Below are 20,907 nucleotides of genomic sequence, written 5' to 3'. Positions count from 1 at the left end.
ACGTCCCATCTCTGGCTGCTCAAACTGCTGAGCTGGGGAGAGCACGGATGTTGCGAGCCGTAAGGGCAACCTTCGGGCCGCCCCTTCTGCAGGGAACACCGGTGGGCAGGATCGACAGATCGGCAGGTGTGCGAGGTGGAGGAGCGCCCTGGGGAACAGCATCGTCGCGTCCCAGCCGCTCGTCGTGCCGGGAACGCCAGAGACCGCCGCGAGCAGGGTGAGCTGCGGCACATCTCCACGCTCAGGCTGTTCTGCCCGCCTGCAGCCTGCTTTTTCAGCGCTTCCGTGATTCCTGATCCCACGGTGTGAAAGCACCTCACAATTCGTAGGGTATTTATTTCCCCAGAAACCTCTGGAGGCCGAGGGGTGGTGTTAACTTGTTGGGAAGGGAGCAGAGGCGCAGGGAGACGGGGGCGACCTGCCCAGGGCGGTACAAACGGGCTAACGTGAGGCAGGAAACCGAGGTCCTCAGCTCGCCTGTGCCGCCTGCTCTGGTTTGCCACGTGTGGCTGCTTTTCCCTGCTGCCTGTGAGAGGATTTTCCGTCGGGAGCAAGAAAGCTGAAAGCTTTTTCTTTTCCTCTGCGAGCGATGCTTGCAAACCCACACAGATTACGCCAGCCTTTTAACCCTCGGCAGCGCCGCGCAGCGAGCGTGCCCTGCGCGGACCGCGCTTCGGCAGGCGGCGTGAGCGTGGCGCTGAGCGGGAGTGTGTGTCAGTGGGCTTAGTCCAGTTTTCGGCTACTGCTCTCTCTGGGTTTCACAACATCGGTCATAACTCCCCAGTGAAGTACAGGAATTGATGTTCCAGAAGTATTAAATTAGGGTTGGCTCTTCTTATTTGATACCAGCGCAGCCCAGCAGCAACAGGCTTCCAGACAGTTGGGGTCACCGTGAGGTTAAAAATAAAGCTTTAAACGCGCCCGGCTGCCTCCCAACACGAGCGAGCGCTTGTTGAAGGCCCCGTGATTGCTGCCGTGTGCCCGTGGCGAGGCAGCGGCACCCCCAGGACCTGCTGCGGGGCTCCGTGGGGCGATGGAGGCAGCGTGGGGCCGGGGGCTGCCCCGGGGCGGCAGTTCTGCGTGCTGCTCTGCGATGTGAAATCTCTTCCGCCATCGCTCGATTTCCTCTATCTCCGCTGCCATATGGCAGCGCCGTCGCGGCTGGGTGTAAACGCAGGGTTTGTATTTTAGTCCTGAGCTTCGCAACTTGTCTGAAGTGAAGGAGGCCGCGGGGAGGTGCAGGCGTTCCTGCTCGTGGCCCCCACGTCTCCTGCTGCCTGGGGCTGTTCCCACGCGCGCGGTCATGAATTTGTTAATCTGCAGAAGGCAGAGAGTGACACTTCAGAAAATCCGAACAACAGGAATCCACCGGCTGGCCTGGGCTGGAAACTGCGAGCTGCTCTGCTGAACAAAGAGAGGTGTGTCCTCAACCACAGCTATTCCACCTGGAGACAACTGGAAGAATTACTCTTGCAAATAACGTTCCATAAGCTCCGATAAAACTATTTCACCGGAGTCATGTTTCCTTTTAGAAGGAAGGTTTTATTTCATAAGACAATATCATCATTGACTTTGTCTCCAGCGCCGGTGGGAACATAAGCCGTCGGAAGGTGAAGAGCTGGGCAAAGATGAAGCAAAAACTCATTCACCTGCCAAAAGGAGCCGGAGCTCGGGCTGGTCCCCGCGTCCCCTGCAGTGAATGCACGAAAGCCTCAAGCAGAGCCAGGAGCCGAACCCCCCTCCACTCCTGTGGGCGTTTTTCGGAGCTGCCGTCCGCAGCGTAGCACGAGGCCACACACTGCTGATGGCCCAGGCTCCGGCCTGAGCAGGAAATAATTCGAAACCCTCCTGGTTATGTATTTCTGTTAATGATTGGGGATCTCAAGTGGGTTTCTTGTGTTACCTTTGCCTCGCTGCGCTTTACTTCCCCATTAAGGGAACAAGGGCTGAATTCCTTTCTCATTCAGGCAGCTCGGCTCCCGCTCTGCGTTTGCTCGGTGAAGGGGTCAGTGGAGGCACTAATCCTTCCTGGTGCTGGCGCAGGGGGGTCCCGGCCCCTCCGCGCTTGGGCTGCCAGCCGGGCAGGGGGAGCGCGTGACTCGGTGGGGATCAGATGTGCTCGAAGCAGTCACGCGGCGATGACAAGATCTGTATCTCACTGCCAGCTTCCCTGCCTGGCCCGCCTCGTTCCTTGCTGTCGGCGGAGTATGTTTGATGGATAAAGTCAGGGGCCTCCGTCCTGGAGTCCATGTGCCTCCGGCCCCCGGCCCCTCTGGCTGCTCCACAGTCGGGTTTTGTAGCCAGGCGAGCGCGTCCCTCTGCGCGGGGAAGGCCGTGCCGGGGGAGCTGTGGGTGCGCAGTGTGCTGCCCTGCTTTCCCAGCAGCTTTCTGGGCGCAATGATTTAAGTGTGTGGCTGGAAGGAAGGCTGAGAGCAGCTGGCTGCTGGGGCAGAGTCTGTGAGGCTCGGGCGCTGGGGGGGGCCGCGGTGCTGGAGCAGAGGGAGAGGTCTTGCTGAATCTGGGGCTGCATCGCGGCTCCAGCCTCTCCGCTGCTTGCAGGGAGAGGAACCAAAACGCTTCACTGGAAGAACTCTTGGTGAGCCTTAGAGGAACCCCTGCGTCGTGGTGGTGAGGGAAGCATGCCGCGCACGGGGTCGGCGTGTCTGCTTGGGGGGCGAACCCGGGGGGTGCAGGGAGCCGGGCAGCCCTGCCATGTCCCCAGCTCACCCGGCTCCTGCAGCCGGAGTGAAAAACGGCCTCCGAGTCCCCGGGCAGGGACCTTTGACTCTCCCGCGCTTGTGCCCACGTCCTGGTTCGGTCCCAGCCACGGGGAGATGGAAAGTTCGTGGCCTGGGTGGCGCAGAGCAGCAGCGGGAAGCCGGCCCCGGCTGCTGGGAAGGGTTTCGCACCGAATCCCCCGTTCCCATCACTTCTCCCACGGCAGAGCGGGCAGGGGCCGTGCCGGGGCAGCAGCTGCGGGGGCTGGCGGTGGTGCTGGGCCCCGTCTGCAGGGTGTGAGGGTCCCCGCCCCGCTCAGCCTGCCTGCCCCCAGCAAAACCCACCGGCGGGAAAGGGGGGCAGCGTCAATCCCAGCGCAGAGAGCGGGACTGGAGTCCAGAGGTTAATTTATTGCGGATCACCTCAGGAGGTCAGGAAGGAGCTGCTGGTTGCTTTCCCCCCCCCCCGCCTTCATCTCCCCTTAGTCCTGTGCCTTTACCACAAAACCGTCCTTCCTATTTATCTGATCCTCTGCTGAATCACCAAAGGAACATAAACATTCCCGGCAGGAATTGCCCACCGTCTGACCAGCTGACCCCTCCCTGCCCTCGCAGCGTTTAATTTTCTAATTAAGAATCAGCAGGGAAAGCTGCGCTCCGCGCTGCCCGCCTGGCCCCCGCGTTTCACAACGGCCGTCCCTGGGCTTGTCTGTGCAGAGCTCACGCCTGTTGCACCAGCGCCGCTTTGAGCTGCCCTCGCACAGACCTCTGCCGCTCCTGCTTGCAAAACCGCGCGCGTCGGGAGCGGGGCCACGAGGCAGGAGAGAGGCCGTGAGGCTGGGATCACCCCGGGAGGGAGCGGGATCCAGGCACAGCGCCGTGCCGGTGCGTCCCGTGCTGCAGGGGTGTCCTCGGGGTTCGCCCAGTTCCGACTTGCCCCGCGAGGCAGAAGCACGCAGGGGAGCTGCCGTGCAGCCGGGGGGGCTCTCGCCCCAGCTTCGGGACGCAGCCGGACCCAGATCAAGTCCTTGGGCTCCGTGGTCCCACTCGTGGCCTCTGGGGAAGGTCCAGGTGGGGGCATCCCGATGGGGTTTTGGGGTCCTGTGACCCCCACCCCGGGGGCTGTTCCGCATCGCAGCCGTGGTGCTTGGAGCTGCGCTCGGGGACAGGCAGCAATCGTCACAGCGCGGACTCGTGAGCGGGGATGGAGGCGGGCGCTGTGCTGATGGCGGAGGCAGCCGGCAGCGCTCCGACAGCAGAGGGGGGGCCTTGGGGGGCTGGAGCCCCCTGCGCCTGCGGTCCCGGCCTCAGCACCCGCCGGGGAGCTGAGCTGGGAGGGTGCCACCGGAGCCGCTGGGCGCTCCCGGGAGGCCACTCCTCTCTCTGCCTGTGCCATTGGCTCCGGCAGAGCCGGCTGCGAGCGCCGGGCTCCCGCAGCCGCAGGGATGGGAGCGGGCGGCCGGGAGCTCTCCGCCACGGGACCCCCCCGGAGCCCCCTCGGCACCACCATGTAGCGCTGCGGCATCCTCCGCCCGGCAGCGGTGGAGGGCGAGACCGGCCTCATGGGCAACGCGCACCGCAAGAGGAGCCCCGCGGGCGTCAAGGCCGGCTCCTCCTGGCCCTGGGGCCGTGCCGGGAAGCAGAGGGCAGGTAGGAGCCTTGGGGGGGACCCGGGGGGGGAGGGGCTGGTTCTGGGCCCCTCGCAGGGCAGTGCTGGGGAAGTTTGTTGTTTCCACTTGCTCTCGTGCCGGGGGGCCTGGGGCAGGAGCTGAGCCCGGTGTCGGGGCAGGTTGCTGGTGGCTTCACGCTCCCCAAAGGGAGCTGATGGCCCCGGGGACCAGCAGCCGAGCTGGGGGTTGGTTAGGGTTAGGCCCTCTGACTTCAGGAGCTGGGGAAGAAGCTCCTGACGTGCACAGGGGCTGCTGCGAACTCCGGCAGCGGCCAGCCCGCGGCTTTCCTGCGCTACCAGGACAGCGATCACCCGCCGGGTTGGTTACCGACTTGTTTTTCTCAGCAACTGGAGCAGGGACCCGGGGCTGCCGGCGTCGCGTTCCCCCTCGGCCCTGAGCTGCCTCCTCTCCCTTCCCCTGCCTCGGTTTCCCGGCCGTGCCCGGGCGGTGCTGGAGTTGAGGAGCTCTTGCAGGAGCCCCGTGCATCCCTCCTGCCCACGCAGCGCTGCCTCAGCCGCTCGGGAGGGGGAGAGGGCGGGGGGCCAGGCAGGGGCCGAGCTCGGCTCTCACAATGCAGCCGGGGGCACCGCTTCCACCGCTTTTTTTATGCTCCAGCTCCACGCATGCAGTTCAAAAGCTCAGAGGAGGCAGGGAGAGGGCCGGCTCTTTTCTCCGGGGAAGGGGAAAGGGGAGGGGAGGGTCCTTATGCGGGCTGGGTGTGTTTATAGGGTTACCAGCCCCTTGCAGTGCCCCCTCCCCGGTTCGTCCGCTGGATGATGTGGGCAGCAAAAGGTCTCTTGCAGTACCGTTGTCCTCATCTGGAAGCTGCTGCCCTGCCCTGCTGGTGTTACGCTGTCCCCTTGTCCCCTGCGTGAGATGGGGGGCGCTCACAAAGCCCCGGGGTTGGTGCAGGTGGGGTTGGTGGGTCCGGGGTGGCGTTAACCGGGCGGTTTGGCTGCTTGGCTCGTACATTCCCAGCACCAGCCGGGTCCTGCCCCGCTCAGAGCCAGCACGGGGGCTCTGCCACCAGCCCTGCAGGGATGTGCCGTCCCTGCCGTCCCTCCTGCCCTTGGCTCCCCTGTTTCCGTCTCTCTTTACGGGCCGCAGGGTGCCCAGGTGCAGCTGTGCCAGCTGTCCCCGAGGCAAACGCTCCGCAGCCTGGATTTGGATCCCCAGCCAGGCTTGGGGAGTGACAAAGCCGAGTGAAATTCCCCAGGTGAGGCTTGAAGGTGACCCGCGGAGCCAGAAGGCTGTGCCCTCGAGGGGCCTTGCGGGTCCGGTCCGTCCCTCGGGCACGGGAGGGTTGGGGTTTGCAGAGCGGGCGTTCCTGGGAACGTTCACCGCACCGCTCTGAGCCCTCAGCCCTGTAACCGAGGGGTGCAGGGAGTGTGTCACATCTGTAACAAAGCCTTCGTTTATCCACACCGTCAATTACCTGTTAAAGTCAAATGGGTATTGAGCAAAGCAAACAAGTCCCAAGGAGGCAGCTGGGAAATCCCTTTCCCAAAGACTTCGACGGAGAAGCGAAGCAAGCACCTCCTGCCCCGCGGGCTCTCCGCCGTGCGCCTCTCCCGGCTGTGGTCTCCTCTCCACCGAAAGGTTCCTCTTGCTGCGGTCGGCAGCTGGGAAGGGCCAAGCGGGGCCGTGCAGCCCGTGCTTGGAGCTGGGCTCCTGCCCTGTGCTGTCCCCACACCTCCCCGTGGGGTTGCCCTGGGGCTCATGGCTCTGAGCGGCCCCTGGTGCAGCCCTCTGCCCTCTCCTGCTCCCATCCCGCATTCTTCCCCCAGACCGGGGGCTTTCTTCTCTCTGGAAGTTTCTTTCCGGCTCGTGTTCTTGCCCCGAGCTTCTTCAGGAGGAAGCCTTCTGCCAGCCTGGCTCGTTTGCCAGCGCCGTGTCTTGCTCCGAGACTTGTGGCATCCGGAGGTGTCCTCGCAGGACGGGGCACTGGGCATTCCCTGGGGAGCGCAGGTGGGCAGCAGCGCACGGGGGGCGGCTCACCTCACCCCGCCAGGGGCAGCTCACCCCGCGACGGGCGCAGCCTCGCCGGGTGAGGGGGGCTGAAGGGCACCGGGTGGAAGGCGCTGGGAAAACGTGGGGCGAGTTCTGTTTGTTCTCTGCCACGGCTCCATGGCAACGGCGCGGCGGCCACAAAGCGAAGGAATTTGCATTGTGTCGCTTCAGCGTTTTGGAGGGCGCAGCGGGATCACCGGCTGGGGGCAGGGTGCGGGGACCCGGCTCCCTCGGGATGGGGCCGGCCGAGCTCCCCGCTCCTCCTGCCCTTTACGGGGTTCCCAGATTTGCAGGTCTGAGGCCGATTGCACATCGCTGGTGAACAGACCAGCAGCAGCCCCCAGGTCCCCTCTCCATCCCCCGGCTGCCCGGCCCCATCGCTGCCTCCCCCCTTTCCTGGGGCGCGGAGGGCGCCTGGGGCTGGGCACCGCTCCCCGCTGGGGCTCAGGTCCGCAGCAGTTTTGCTTGGCCCGATGTGTGCTTTTGGAGAATATTTACAAGTGCTCCCTCCCTGGACCCGCTGGCCGTGTCTGGGTAACCTCCCTGCTCCTTCCGTTCTTGGGCTCTTTGTTTTTCCTCCCCTCCTTGTTGCTCTTCCCTCCCCCAGGGTTTTGTTTCCTCCACCCGCTGCTGCTCCGGACCCGGTGCCGACGAGGCCGTGCGGCGGTGGCAGCGCCTGCGGTGCCCAGGGCCGGCTGCAGGGGCAGGTCAGGCCCAGACAGGCGCTGGCAGCACAACCCGGGCTGCGAGGCGGCGTGGCTGCCCGCTGCCGTTTGATCTTGAAGGGCAGGAGCCATGGGACGGGGCCAGCGCAGCGAGAGGGCGAGCGGGGAGGGCGGCCGCGGGTGGCTGCCCGTGACCTGGTCCCTGCTGCCGGTGTCACGGCGCACCTTGTCCTCAGCCCAGCCTCCCAGACCCGGTTCAGCGGGGCTGGATCCCAAAAGCTGTCTCCTTTTCCCCGACCCCGTGCCGGAGCAGGGCCCGTCTGTCTCTGGGACGCATCCCCGGCCTCTCCTCCCCTCCCCATCTGCCACGGAGCTGCCTGGGGAAGGTCCCTGGCAGTCCTTGAGCACCATGGAGACCACAGCCTCTTATCTCCTCCTTATCAGGACAGCCCCGCCGAGCCCTGCTGAGTCAGGGTGCAGGAACGTGGCGCCGGGCCAGGCTGCACCCGGGGGGAGCGAGGTGGTGAGCGGCGTCAGCTGGGGCTGGAGCTGCCGGGGAGCCCCGGCGCTGGACTCCCGGCCTCGGCCTGGCCCCAGCCCCGCTGCTGGGAGCAGAACGGCCCCGGGAGCCCGCGGGCTGGCAGCCTGGCTGTGGCGATGGTGCCGTGGGGGGTCCTGGCCCGGCCTCTGTGCCCAGCAGAACTGATGAGAGCCACGACGAGAGCGTGGGTGGGCAGGAGGGGGCGAGGGGCGAGCCGTGGGGCGCTCAGGCCGTGGGTGCCTGCCCCTTGCCGTGGGGCTGCTGGTGGAGCCTGCTGGCAGCCCCGGCTCTCTCCGGGAGCAGTTCGGGGCGTCCTTCTGCTCTCTGCAGCCGCTGTTTGAGGCAGAGCCGTGCCGGGCCGGCTCCACAAACAGCAGGGGAGCAGATAAGGGCCGGGGCCCGCCCCGGCAGGCACCACGCCGGGGCTGATGCGGGCGTTGATGCGTTGATCCGGGGTTGATGCGTGCCGAGCCGTGCCTGCTTGGCAGGCGCTCCACCACCGAGAGGCAGGGCAGGGGACCTGCTCTTTTGCTGCGTGGCCTTTTTTTTTTTTAATTATTATTATTTTTTTTCCTTTTCCCCCCATCATTTCGGGGTCAGCCCCAGCCCTGTCCGGCAGCTCCCCGCTGGCCCTGTTTCGCCGCGTCCTTCCCCAGGCGGAGAAGCGCCTGCCCCGCCGTGCTGCCTCCTGCCAGCCCTGCCCGGCGCACGTGCGGGCAGGAGGGGGGGATGAGGCTGCGGGGCAGGGGATGCGTGCATGGAAAAACCTGCAAGGTCTTGTCTCTAATCCATTTCCTGGACCTGCTCCTGCGTGGAGCGCAGTACCTGCTGTGACAGGCATGCCCGACATTTACAGAGTACCTGCGGGACCTGCAAGCACAGCGGGCGTGATGGCACGCGCCGTGGGGACGCAGCCAGCTCCGGGGCAGAGCGCGGCAGCGTCGAACGGCGTGCGCGGCGCCGTGGGATTGAGCACGGGGCGGGTAGAGGAAAGGTGAAGCAGGACTAATAAAGCTGCGGACTTCGGCACAGCTCGGGGTGGATCGCTGGGGAGGGAGCGGGTGAACGACGGCTGGTCCCCAGCCGGGGGGTTCCTGCGTGGCTCTGGAGGCTGCGTGGGGCTCAGCCCCGTCCCTCGCCTCGCTGGCTGCGGCCGCGCTCTGCAGCTGGGCCCTTCCCTCCCGGATCCGGCTGGCGGCCGGCCGGGAAAGCTGTTCTTATTTACCTTCAAACCTGTTCGGTGGCTTCCCAGGAGGGGCCGAGCGGGGTGGGGACGGGGCGGGAGGCCCCGCTCGCTGGGCTGGAACAGCCGAGCCGGGCTGGGAGCGGGCACGGGACTGCCCATTGCCCTCGGCAGCTCCAGGCTGCCCACGGCATCGCCCCGGGGAGCGCCGCGGGGCTGGGGAAGCGCGTGGAGACAGCGCGAGCCGGGGGCTGGAGCGGCCCGGGAGAGAGCTGAGCTCTCTCCTCTGTTTGTTGCGTGACCCGGAGTGGAGACTCGGTGCTTGTGTGTCTCAACTTGTCCCGGTTTCTCTCTGCACGGGGATGTTTGGCCCCGCAGGCACGCGTCGGAGGCCGCTCGCTGTGCGCCCGGCCCTCGCCGAGGGGCTGCAATAACGCCCGGCTGGGAGCTGCAGACGTCGCCCCTCACGAGGCCGAGCGTGCTGGGTCACCGTGTGGCCGTCCCCAGCCGCGTGCTCAGGAGGGGCTGGGGTCAGGGCTGAGCTGGCTCTGCGCAGCCCCACGGAGCAGCACGGTGCCCTCCTGCCCTTCGGGCACCCACGGGCCCACAGCCCTCCTCCAGCTGGGGGTTCGCCCCCGTCCCCAGTGCCGGCTGCCCTGGCCGTGGCCCGTTGACTTGTACAAGTCCTGGGGAACTTGTGGTAGCTTTCCGTGCTGTAATCGAGAGGAAGAAAAAGACCCGAGTTTGTTTTCCTATTTGAAATTAATTTTATTTCTGCCTCTGCGTGGGATCGTCTTTGAGATCAGAGCCAGCAGTGGAGCCTGGTTCGTGTTTATTTGCTTTGCGGAGATGTTTTCCTGGCTGAAACATCAGCCCCGAAGTGAGGACTGGGGCTGGCTGCAACCCCTGGGAGATAGCGGGCTGCGTGACAGCCGGGGGCTCCGAAGCCACGATAAATATTATTGCACTCTCATCCTGCCTTGAGAGAGCCCAGTCCTGTGGTGTGTCCCGGGGCGCAGATCCTGTGCGGATCCTCGCTGCAACAACGAGGCTGGTCCGTGTTTCTGCAGCCCCCTCGGTGCAGAGGGTCCCCGAACGTGGTCCCCGAGCCGTGCTCACACCTGGGCACCGCTGGTCGGTGACTGCGGGGTGGGAAGGGGTCTGAGAGTGCTGTGAGAGCACGAGCCTCGCGCGATGCTGCTGGGGTGCGCGAGCCCCCCGGAGCCGTGCCGCGGGGGAAGGCAGCCTTTCCTTTCCTCCCTTTCCTCCTCCGGGACCTCGCAGCCCCCTTCCCCCCGGCTCGCCAGCTCCCCCCCCTCTCCTCCTCCCCATTTTTCTCCGGTGAGTCAGTGGTGGCGGAGGGCGGGCAGGGCTGCGCCTCCTGCTCCTCGCTCCTGCCGCGGGACCCGCCGCGCGGCGAAGGCAAGTCGGGGCAGTGCTGCGCAGGCGGGGATGGATGCGTGCAGCTGGGGCCAGCCCAACCGCTGCTCGTCGTGTGGAGGAACGGAGCCACCGCTCGCCCCCGGAGGGTTTCTCCCTCTGGCTCTCCCCGAAGGGAAGAGCAGCGGCTGTTCTCAGCCAGCTCTGCGAGGGAGCTTGGCTGGCTCGTGCCCTGCAGCTGGGCCAGCACCGTCTCCTGCTCACAGTATCCCTGGTTTGGGTCTGCACAAACCCAGCCGTGTTCCTCTGGGGTCTCAGCCTCGCACAGCTCTGCCCAGGCCCTCCCCAGCCCCTCGCTGCCGGCCGGAGCGGGCAGGGCTGCAGGCAGGTGCCTGGGCCGGCAGCTGCACTTCGCTCTGGGCGCTCTGCTCCCTCCAGGCCGTGCCTGGCGTCGGCAGTCCCTGGCCTGCGGTGTTGGCCACCAGCTCCCGTGCAAGGAAACCGTCCTTGAGACCGTCCTGCCCTTCCCGGGAAGGAACCAGAGTCCTCCCGCAGCAGGATCCGGCTGCCACGTGCGCACCAGGCACGTGTGCCGGGTCGGAGCAGCGGAGCCCGGAGGGGACGGGTCGATCCAGGGCGCGTCGCAAGGAATGCGCGAGGGACGGGACGCCGGCCGCGCACGGGCGTGTTGCTGCTGGCACGGGCTGCAGCTGCGGCGGCTTCCTCAGCCCACCGAGAGCTGCGGCCTCTGCTGCAGGACCAGGCCTCCCGGCCGCCTTCCTCCCGCCTGCTTCCCCTTTGTCGGGTCCCTTCGGCAGCGGGTTTCCCTGGGGCAGCGGGGAGCTCCTTGTGTTGGCAGCGCCGGGGCGAGGCTGCCCGGGCGAGGGGAGTTGGAGGCTGAGGAGGTAGCGAAGGTCGCGGGGAAGGGGAGGAGAAGCAGAGGCCGTGCTTTGTATGCTGCTGTGGCTCGGGGCGCTCCTGCCTCAGCCCGGCTGCGGTGACCTGGCTGCATCGTCCCTTGGGTAACCGCATCCGGCCCCCTGGACGGTGCCCAGCGATGCGGAGCTCCCTCCTGCTGCGCTCCAGGCCCTTCGATGGGCCTCCTGCAGGAGGAGGAGCGGGGACGGCTGCCAGCACCGGCGGTGTCCCCGCCACCCCGGGCAGCAGCTCCGGTGAGCCGCCAGCAGGCCTCCGCCCCGCTCCGTGCCGCGCTGCCTCGGGGGGCCGGATCCTTCCCCACGGAGCAGCTCTCCCAGCTGCGTTCCTGCTGGCGCTCGTGATGTGCTGCCCGGAGAGGAGAGGGCAGCGCTCAGCGCAGCACGTGGCTGCCTGCTTTGTGCATCCTCAGCCCTTTAATTATGTCCCTTTTCCACTCGCGCTGTGAACAGAGCCGGGAGCGCCCGCCTGCAGCCGCCGGCACCTTCTGGGTGAGCGCGTGGGCGGCCGGCCCCATCCTGCCTGTGCTGGAGGGAGGGTGCTGGGTTGTGCATAGCAGGAGCTGCGGGGCGCTGCTCGCGCTCGCTGTTACCGGCACGTAGGAGATGCAGGGGAGGAAATCCTCCAGTCCTCCCCAGCGCTGGAGCTGCCCCGCCGGGGAGGTGCCCTTTGCCCTTTTTGCCCTCGCGGGGTGCGTGCGGTGCCTCGGGCGACCCTGCTCTGCCTGCGGCCGAATCTGTGCCTGGCTGCAAACAACATTTGGGCAGCCCACGAGGAGCCACGCCTGCGCCGGGACGTGCTCAGGACCCATCTGGCGATGCGGAGGAATCCCCGGAGCATCTGCGCCTCGTGGCGAGGCAGCCCGACGGCTGGGGGATGTGGAGGGGTCCTGCGGTGCTTTGGGGGCTCAGAGGAGGCCGGGCGCTCGCTGCCCCCTGCCCCAGCTCCTGCCTGCGGCTCCGTCCCAGCTGCTGGGCAGTAGCTGGAGCTACTGGTCAGACTGGTGCGAGGCCTGGTTCGCCCCCTGCACCGCCGTGCTGGGCGCCCTGTGCCTAGGGACAAACACCTCGCGGGGACCGGCCGCCCCTCGCCCCGTGATGCTCCCGTCCCCCGAGCAGGGCTGTGCCCGGCTGCGCTGGGGGACGTGGTGGGGGACCACCGGCACCGTCTGCCCAGCTGCCGGGAGGAAAAGCCTCCCAGCTCTTCCCAGCCGGCCACACTGGTGCCGAAGCCGGCACACTGGTTTGCAAGGCCGCTGCGCCCAGGGGACCAGGCGAGGACAGCCCCAGATGGGCGCAGAGGTTCAGGAGCCCCGCGGGGCTCTGCCCCCGAACCAGGCAGGATCCGACCCCGCCGGCTGTGTGTGGCAGGGGGCGGGAGGGCCAGAGGAGGGGCCCTGCTCTCCTCCTCCGGCACCGAGGAGCGCGGAGGGAGCAGCTGGGGCTGTCCCCTCCTGCCGCCGCCGCGCAGCGCTCCCCGGCTCCATCCTCTCCCCACGCGCAGCCGCTCCGCCGGCCGGGCATCCTCCCGCTGGCTCCTGCGGCGCGGATGAGCACGGGGAGAGGGAGCTGAGGGGCCTCGGCATCGGCCCCCCCGGCACAACAGGCAGCGGCAGAGCCTCCGCTGGGGGCGGCGGAGCCCCCATCCCGCGGGGAGCAGCCCCTTTCCCCGGCCACCATGGTGGTTTTCATGGGCAGGAACCTCTCCTCGCTTCTGGCGTTCTTCAAGAAGGGTGAGTGGAGGTGCGGAGGAGAGGAGGGAGGGAGAAAAACCCCATGTCCTTCCACAACCCTGCCTGCCCGCACCGCCTCGCAGGGGGCTGCTGCCAAGCCGGCACGGGCTGGGGGGGTCCCTGCGGCGGCTGCCGCCCCGGGGAGGGCAGGGAAGGTCACCCCGGGCCCGGGAAGTTAATGGAAAAAATCATTGTGCCCCTAAAATCATCGCGCCCCTAAAATCATCGCGCCCGTCTCGCCGGAAGGCGGCTCCGAGTGTGCGTGGGTGGGGGTCCGGTGAGGGGCTGCCGGAACTGGGGAGGGGAAGGGTTTAGGGGAAGGGCAGCGCGATGGGGGCTGCGGGTGCCTCGTGTCCCACGCAGGGACCTTGTGCGAGCGCAGGGGGTCCCCAAACCAGCTGCCACGAGCGCTCCCTGCCTGGCTGAGCCCCTCGGTGCCCGCTCGCCGTGCCACGGGCGCTGGCGGAGGCCGAGCCCGGTCTCTCGTGGCACGGCGCGGCAGGGCGGGCCGGCTCCATTGTTCGGGGCCTGCTCTTTGTGCGCCGGAGCTGGAGCGTGGCCGGAGCTGGGAGCGAGCCGTGGCGGGGGCCAGGGGCTGGGTGTGACAGGGCAGCGGCCGTCCCAGCCGAGCAGCGGGTCCCCGCATCCCCGCAGCGCTGCCCTCCGGCCCTGCCGCCCTCCCGGTGCGTCTCCCTTCCCTTCTCTCAGCCTGAAGTTGTTTTTTTCCAGGCAGGAAGAGTCAGAGGCCGTGCTGGCGGCGGAGGGCAGACGAGAGCAGGCTGGGCTGTGCCCGTGTCCCCGTGTCACCCTGCCTGCGCGCTGCCAGGCGCAGCCCCCGGTGGGGACCCGGACCCCCGGGCAGGAGCCGTCCGCGGGCACTGCCCGGTGCGGGGAGGGGGCTGCAAGATGTTGGGGCGTGCGGGGCCCTGTGCCGGCTGTGCCATGGCACGTGGAGCCTGTGGAGGCCATGGCGGGGGCTACATCAGCCTCTGGGTCCCCTGGGGGCCGCGCCTCGGTTTCCCTCCTCTGTACCCGCCCTGGGCGTGGGGCTGAGTCCCTGCTCTCGGGGTGCTTTGCGAGGCTTTGAGATGATGCAAGCCTCCGGAAGGGAAAGTTTTTCTGCCCTTGTTTAATCCCCCTCGCTGCCCCTTCTCTGCTGGGCGGCCTGCAGCCCCCGCCCGTCTCGCTGGCTCGGTTGCCCCCTAACGAAGGTGCCGGAGAGGAGGAAGGTGCTGGAGAGGCAGTGCCGAGCCCCAGCTCTGCGCCGGCTGGCGGGGAGGAAACGCTGCGGCTCCCGCAGCCGAGACAGCCTGACTCCAGCGCATCGATCGGCCGGGCAGCGCGGGGGGGACGAGGCCGGTCCCGTGCGGTGCAGCCCTGAGCTCACGGGGTGTGGGGGGGGGGGGGGGCTCACGGGCCGCATCCTGCCTCGCCGCGGGTCCGGGGGCCGCTCGCCTGCAGGGATCCGGCTGGGGAGCCCTCTGACCCCTCTCTCTGCCTTTGCAGGCGCTGCCAAGAGTGAGAACGACAAGCGGCTGAGCGTGCAGTACAAGCCAGGCGAGGAATGCCCCGACAACGTCTTCTTCCCCAGCACGCGGCCCCCGCACCTGGAGGAGCTGCACAACCAGGCCCGCGAGGGGCTCAAGTCCCTGCAGCACCAAGGTAGGGGGGGCCCGGCCCCCGGGGGCCCTGCCCTGCCACGGGAAGGTGCCCCCAGCGCCCCGGGCAGCTGGCTGTCCTGCCCGCGTGGGCGGTGCGACCGAGGGTGACCAGAGTCCAGCTCTGGGGGCGACGCTGGTGGCCGGTGCTGCCCTGGGCTCAGCGGCCGTTCTCTTGGCTGCCTGCTCCCTCCAGGCTCCCGCAGAGGGACTGACCCCCTTCCCCTTCCTTCCTTCCTCCTGCAGAGAAGCAGAAGCAGACCAAAAGTGCCTGGGACCACGGGGACACCAACAGCCTCCAGGTGAGCGGGGAGCCCCCGCCAGCCCTGCTGCGTGGCTGTGGGGGGTGAGGAGAGCAGGACGGGCCCCCTCTGCCCCCGCTGATGGTCAGGACAGCTCTGGGGCCCAGAGGAGGCAGTGACCTGGCTGAGATGAGGGCTGTAGGACCATGTCAGGGGGGTGCACGGGGCAGTAAGGGGCTGTGACCCCCTTGGTGTTACCTCTTTCCCCCCACGATGAATCTCTGTCCCTGTTCTCACCGCTGGCACATCACGTCCCGCCTTGTGTGGCTCTGCCCAGGGCCCCCCACCATGCCCGTGTCCCTCTGTCCCCCCCGTCTCGCCCCAGCGGTGTCCCCCGTCAGCGCTGAGCGAGGGGGGGAGATGGGGCGGCGTGACGGGGACCGCTGGCCGCATCCAGCCCCGTGGCTGGGCCCCTCCCTGGCTGCTGATGGGCGAGAAACTCCCACTCACTTGGCTGAGCTCGGGTTTGCCGCTTCCCTGAGCTCTGACCCTGCTCCCAGCGCCTCACCCACGTGTATTTGCTTAAACCGCTGCCTCCCTTTGGCGCTCGGCCACCTTAACCCCTTGGAAGCGGGCGGCGAGGGGGAAAGCGAGGCCGTGAGTCCCCGGGTGTGCAGAGCTGCCGAGGGTTCGGGGCGGTGGTTTTCAGGGTTGTGTCTCGTCCTGCCCTCTGGCCGTGCCGGGAGGTGCTTTAGAGGGACGAGGGGGGCACAGAGCGCCGTGCCCATCACGAGGGGCACAGAGAGCCGTGCCCTGGCCGGGGCAGCACACGCCTGCTGCATTTCCCCTGGCACGGCCACCCCGCTGCCCAGCCCTGTCCCCTGGCCTGCCCCAGCCCCGTTCCCCTCCCAGCCCCCAGCCGTCCCCAGCCCCGGGGCGCAGCAGGGCTGGCCGAAGCCCCGGGGTGGTTCTGGCTCGGTGGAAGCCCAGCATTTCCCTCCGGTGCCGGGTCAGGGCGGTGGCGGCTCCTCCACCCAGCTGGACCCCTGCTCGCCGGCTCTCCGGGGGCCGCGGGGCTGCGTGGGGTCCCTGGGGCTGCTCTCGGCCCCGCTCCTGGTGGGAGGACTCTGGCTGCCGGTGTGGCTGAGTCAGCCTTTGGCCCTCGGAGAAGCTTTTGTCTCAGCAGCGCTGGGCTGCGGAGTCAGTTCGCAGCGGAGAGGGGGCCTGGCGGGGCTGGGGCCGCTCCTTCCCCGCAGCCCGCCTGAGCCCGCTGTCTGCCCACACAGTCCTGCGCGTCCTCGGAGGATGACAGCGTGTCCTTCCGGAGCCGGGCGGCTTCCTGCCTCACCGACAGCACCTCCGAGGACGCCCTCTCCATCCGCTCCGAGATGATCCAGCGGAAAGGTGCCCAGCTTGGGGGGCTGCGGGGCTGGGGGCTGCGAGCCGAGGGGGTGCGAGGGGTCAGGGCGCCTGGGGAGCCTGGCAGGAAACCCGGGGGGCTTCTGGGCTCGGAGTTTGCACGGCCACAAGCCAGTGCAGGGATCTGGGGGCCCTTGGGGAGAAGAGAGCAGCTCCGGCTGAGTCAGAGGCTGCTGCAGGCATTGGGCTGGGACTGGGCGAGGGGGACAGACGGACGGACAGATGCTGTCTCCTCCCTGCTCGGACCGTGCGGCTGTTTGGCAGCTGCCGATGCCTCCCTGGGCTGTGCCGGGTGCCCGAGCTCAGCTTGTCCCAGGGCATCCCGAGCAGCGGTGGTGGGCACTGGGCTGGGGGTGCTGGGGAGACCTGTCCCGGGGCCCACGTTGCGCCTGCTGGACCCGCTCACGCCTCTCGCAGGTTCCACCTTCCGTCCGCACGACTCCTTCGCCAAATCTTCGGAGAGGGCTGGCAGGAAGAGGAAGGAGAGGAGGACAACGGTGCTGGGCATCCCCCAGCACGTCCAGAAGGAGCTGGGTAAGCGTCGTGGGCAAGCCTTAAGGCCCAGCCCCATCCCTCAGCTGGGTGTGTTTGCCTTGGGATCACACCTGGTTCATTTCTGCCTGCTCCCAGGTCTCAGGAACAGCCGGGAGGCCAAGGGACACCCCGCCAACGGGCGCGGGGGCAGCCAGGCACTGCAGCCCTTGCTGAACGGCGGCCAGGTCTCCGGCGATGCCATCCGCATCCCCACCATCGACGGGAACCTGCCACCACTGGATGTCCCCGGCGGTGCCCGTGTCCGCCTGGGAGCCTTGGAGGAGGCGGACACAGCCCTGCAGAAGCACATCGACCGCGTTTACTACGACGATACGTTGCTGGGGAGGAAGACGTCGGCCAAGCTGTCGCCCATGGCGAGGCCGAAGTCACTGGCTGTGCCAGGCATGACCACCAGCGCCAGCCCCCAGGAGCTGCTGAGCCCCGTCATGTCCATCTCGCCCCAGGGCACCTACATGTCCAAGATCATCCCCAACGCCATCCTGCCGCCCATGGTGGACGTGGTGGCCCTGACGCGCAGCAGCGTGCGGACGCTGAGCCGCTGCAGCCTGGTGTCATCCAGCCCAGCCTCGGTGCGCTCCCTCACCCGCTTCTCGGAGCACAGCGCCCGCAGCCGCGAGCCCTCCTCCTCCAGCGACAACTGGAGCCACTCGCAGTCCACCGAGACCATCGTCTCCAACAGCTCCACCATCTCCTCGCAGGGCGGCTCCGACCGCCGGCAGGCCGAGGCAGGGCCGCGCAGCGAGGTGGACGCAGCGGGACGCTCCGACACCGATCAGGTCAGCGTCTACAGCTCCGCCAGCTTCGCCAGCACCTGCTCCAAGCCCGCCGTGGCCCCCGTGCACACAGCGCACGGGCTGCTGGCCGTGGGGCCCCGCAGCGTGAGCGGCAGCAGCGGCCGGGCATCCCCCGCCTTCAGCACGAGCAGCCAGGCAGAGGGCTCGGACACGGGCAGCCTGGCGAGCGAGCGCTCCTCGGCACGCAGCGTCTCCCTCAGGAAGATGAAGAAGCCCCCGGCACCCCCTCGCAGGACCTATTCGCTGCACCAGAAGGCGGAGGAGGGGGAAGCCAAGGTGCTGGGGCTGCCCCCCAAGCCGGACCGGCGGCCCCAGCGGGAGAGCGGCGGGCCCTGGTCCCTCCGCTCCGAGCCCTTCAGCCCGACGGTCGAGGACGAGGTCTTCTCCCCGTCATCGCTGAGCGAGACCAGCAGCGTCCGCTCTGAGAGCCTGGCTGGCACCAGCTCCCCCGAGGCCTCGCGGGGCAGCCCCGGGCCGGGTGACCGTGGCGTGACGGTAGTGCTGAGAGAGCCCACGGCTCAGCCCAAGTGGAGCTGCCTGGACGGCTCCGACCGCACCATGTCCCCCTCCAGCGGCTACTCCAGCCAGAGCGGGACCCCTACGCTGCCCACCAAGGGGCTGGGCCCCCCGGCTACGTCCCCGGGCAGGGTCCAGCCCCAGAAGCCGGACCGGGTCTGCTCCTTGCAGTCCCCGGCGCTGTCCGTCTCGTCCTCCCTCACCTCCATCTCTTCCTCGGCCTCGGACCCGGCTCCCTCTGAGACGCTGAACTGCACGCAGAGCCGCTCGGACAGGTTCGTCATCCCGCCGCACCCCAAGGTGCCCGCTCCTTTCTTCCTGCCGCCCACAAAGCTCCAGCCGCCACCCACAGCCCCCGCCGGCCCCCTCGCCCCCTCGCCAGACCCACCAGTGCCCAGCATCGCCAGCCAGGAGCCCTCAGCCAAGCCCAGCACCAAGTCTCCTCCGCCGTCTCCACCACCTGCCTACCACCCGCCTCCACCGCCGGCTAAGAAGGCGGAGGCAAGCCCCGAGCCTGCCTGCGAGGCCCCTGCGGAGGCCACCTGGCCCCCGCCTCCCCCGCCGGCCCCCGAGGTGCACGACCTGTCCATGGCGGACTTCCCCCCTCCGGACGAAGCCTATTTCTCCAGCCTGCCCCTGCCAGATGCTGTGCCGGCTCCGGCAGCTGGGCAGAAGCAGGCACCAAACCCAGAGGCTGCGTCTTCCTCGTTCTCGGCCGCCATCTCCTCGCGCGTCCAGCACCAGGACCCGCCGGCCGGGGCAGCGCAGCCGCCGTCCCCCGCCAAGCCTCCCCCCGAGGCCGTCGTGCCCCCGCCGCCGCCTCTCCCCCCACCCTCAGCTCCGGCTCCGCCGCCCCAAACCGGCCTTAAGAAGGCGGCAAACGGCTCCCGGGCGGATGCCAAGAAGGAGCCGGCGTCGCGGAGCAAGAGCGGCCCGGTGCCCAAGGAGGACGCCAGCCTGCCCATCGTCACGCCCTCGCTGCTGCAGATGGTGCGGCTGCGCTCCGTCAGCGTGGAGCCGCCCGCCAGGGCCGGGGCCGAGGAGCGGCCGGCGCCCCAAAAGCCCGTCCGCCGGGCCCTGTCCACGCGGCAGCCCCCTCCTGCCAAAGATGCGGTGCCTTCGAACCAGCTCCACGCCGCCGTGCACCTCAAGGCTGCCGCCTTGTCTGCCAGCGAGGCCGCGGCAGCCTCCGGGCCGGCCGAGAAACCCCCGGGCAGCAAAACGGCTCAGCCCGGCCCCGAGGGGCCGCCCGCGGACGGGCAGCTCTCCCCCAGGCACAAGTCACCCACCTCCACCGCCAGCTTCATCTTCGCCAAGAGCTCCAAGAAGCTGGTGATCGAGACGCCCTCGTCGCCCGAGGCACAGGCCGACCTGAAGAGGAACTTGGTTGCTGAGCTGATGAATTTCTCGGGGCAGCGCTCGGCAGCCCCGGCCGCTGCCCAGCAGGGCCCAGGGAAATCACAAGCGCTCCGAAAGCCCGGCAAGGTGCCCCCGCCTGTCGCCAAGAAGCCTTCGCTTGGCCCAGGGCCGGCCCCGTCGCCTCTGAGCCCCAAGGCACCGGAGGCGCTGGGCTCCCCCGTGCCGGACGGGAAGGCCAAGGCAGCCCCGGCGGAGGAGAGCAGGACTCAGAGCGAGCCGGCAGGGACGGCCGAGGGCAGGAGCGCTGCAGCCCCGGGCACGGAGCCGCCGGCACAAGGTAGGTGGGGGGCGGGAGGGTCGGGGACTGCTTGGCCCCGCTCAGCCCCTGCCGTGGGCTGAGCCCTCTGCACGTGCTGGGGGCTCGGTAGCCAAAACCCCCGGGGATGGTGCTGGAGCCACCGGCTGGCCGGAGCTGGGCACAAGGGCTCACAGCAGCGCAGGGGCTGGGGGACACCGGGACGGCGCGGTCGAGGGCCAGGCCTGCGGGAAGCTGGGGTGTGGGACCCAGGTCTCTGACGGGCTTTTCCCTCTCGCCTTGCAGACAGACGAGGAGAGACAGCCTGAAGGACGGAGCTGCAGGACTTGTGCCCCCGCGGACAGGAATCCAAATCTCTCAGGGACCTGGGCAGGTCAACAGACAAGCGTGGAACTGGCAACTAACTTAATACAGGAAGCAAACAGCCTTAGCCTCCATGGCCTTGATGATATTTATGCAAAAATGGTGTTGGTTTCACTTTCCTAAGTACTACAGCTTTATTTTGCAACTTTTGTTTTATACTGGAGTCGAGGCCCGTGGTCAGAGCCAGCACCTCCTCCCTGCCGGGCTGCTGCTTGGTTTGTGCGTGCGGAGCAGAGCAGCCGTGCAGAGAGGAGCGCGAGGGGCCAGAGCCGCGCAGCCCTGCCCGCCGCCGAGGACGTGGGAGGAGGCGCAGCCCTCCTGGACAGGGCTTGGGGCTGGAGCCGCCCTGCGAGGAATCAAAGCACTTTGGACGAAGGAACTGGAAGGCTTCGGCCACGGCAGCCCCCAGGAGGATGCGGGCAGCAGCAGCAGGATGGGACGGAGGCGCTGGCTGGGAGGACACCGAGCCGCAGCCCTGGATGAAGGCGCAGGAGGGGGTTCTTGGCCAGCACCGCTCCCGTCCCGCAGCTCGCCCTGCGGCCGGGCGCAGCCAGGTGGGAGCCCAGCTGCCCCCTGAGCTGGTGTTCAGGCCCCGGGGTAGAGCCTCCATTTCTGTTTCTGTAAACTTGGGTCACGTTTTGATTTCTTGGACTGAAAAAAAAAAACAAACAAACAAACACAAAAACCCAAAACGACCAAAAAAAATCCTCTGCTGCCGCGTAGCCGCTCAGAGCTCTGTACCCGGCTGGTAAAGATGATGACTGAAGCTTGCTGCCTCCTGTGCTTCCTGGCTAGGGCCGGGCCCGTGCCAGCCACGGTCTCACCCCTGCAGCAGGTGCCTGGCCCCGCAC

At 68.1% G+C, this 20,907-nt stretch overlaps 1 protein-coding gene across 2 annotated transcripts; it reads left to right on the top strand.

The window, feature by feature from the left end:
* The first annotated feature begins 4,095 nt into the window (after positions 1-4,095).
* KIAA1522 (KIAA1522 ortholog) lies at positions 4,096-20,820 on the top strand. 2 transcript variants are annotated; one of them, XM_035562188.1, is made up of 7 exons: positions 4,096-4,367; positions 14,341-14,496; positions 14,739-14,794; positions 16,021-16,138; positions 16,571-16,687; positions 16,784-19,714; positions 19,979-20,820. In XM_035562188.1, the coding sequence occupies exons 1-7, from the start codon at positions 4,280-4,282 to the stop codon at positions 19,999-20,001; spliced, it is 3,489 nt and encodes a 1,162-aa protein (XP_035418081.1). In that variant the 5' UTR covers positions 4,096-4,279; the 3' UTR covers positions 20,002-20,820. The 2 variants fall into 2 exon arrangements, with proteins under 2 accessions (XP_035418081.1, XP_035418083.1); XM_035562190.2 differs by lacking the exon at positions 4,096-4,367 and adding an exon at positions 12,524-12,834.
* The last annotated feature ends 87 nt before the right edge of the window (positions 20,821-20,907 follow it).

This window comes from Cygnus atratus, chromosome 23 (assembly GCF_013377495.2).
Source record: "Cygnus atratus isolate AKBS03 ecotype Queensland, Australia chromosome 23, CAtr_DNAZoo_HiC_assembly, whole genome shotgun sequence".
Taxonomy (NCBI): domain Eukaryota; kingdom Metazoa; phylum Chordata; class Aves; order Anseriformes; family Anatidae; genus Cygnus; species Cygnus atratus.
The sequence above is the reverse complement of the archived record's forward strand: the minus strand, read 5'-3'. Positions and strand labels throughout refer to the sequence as shown.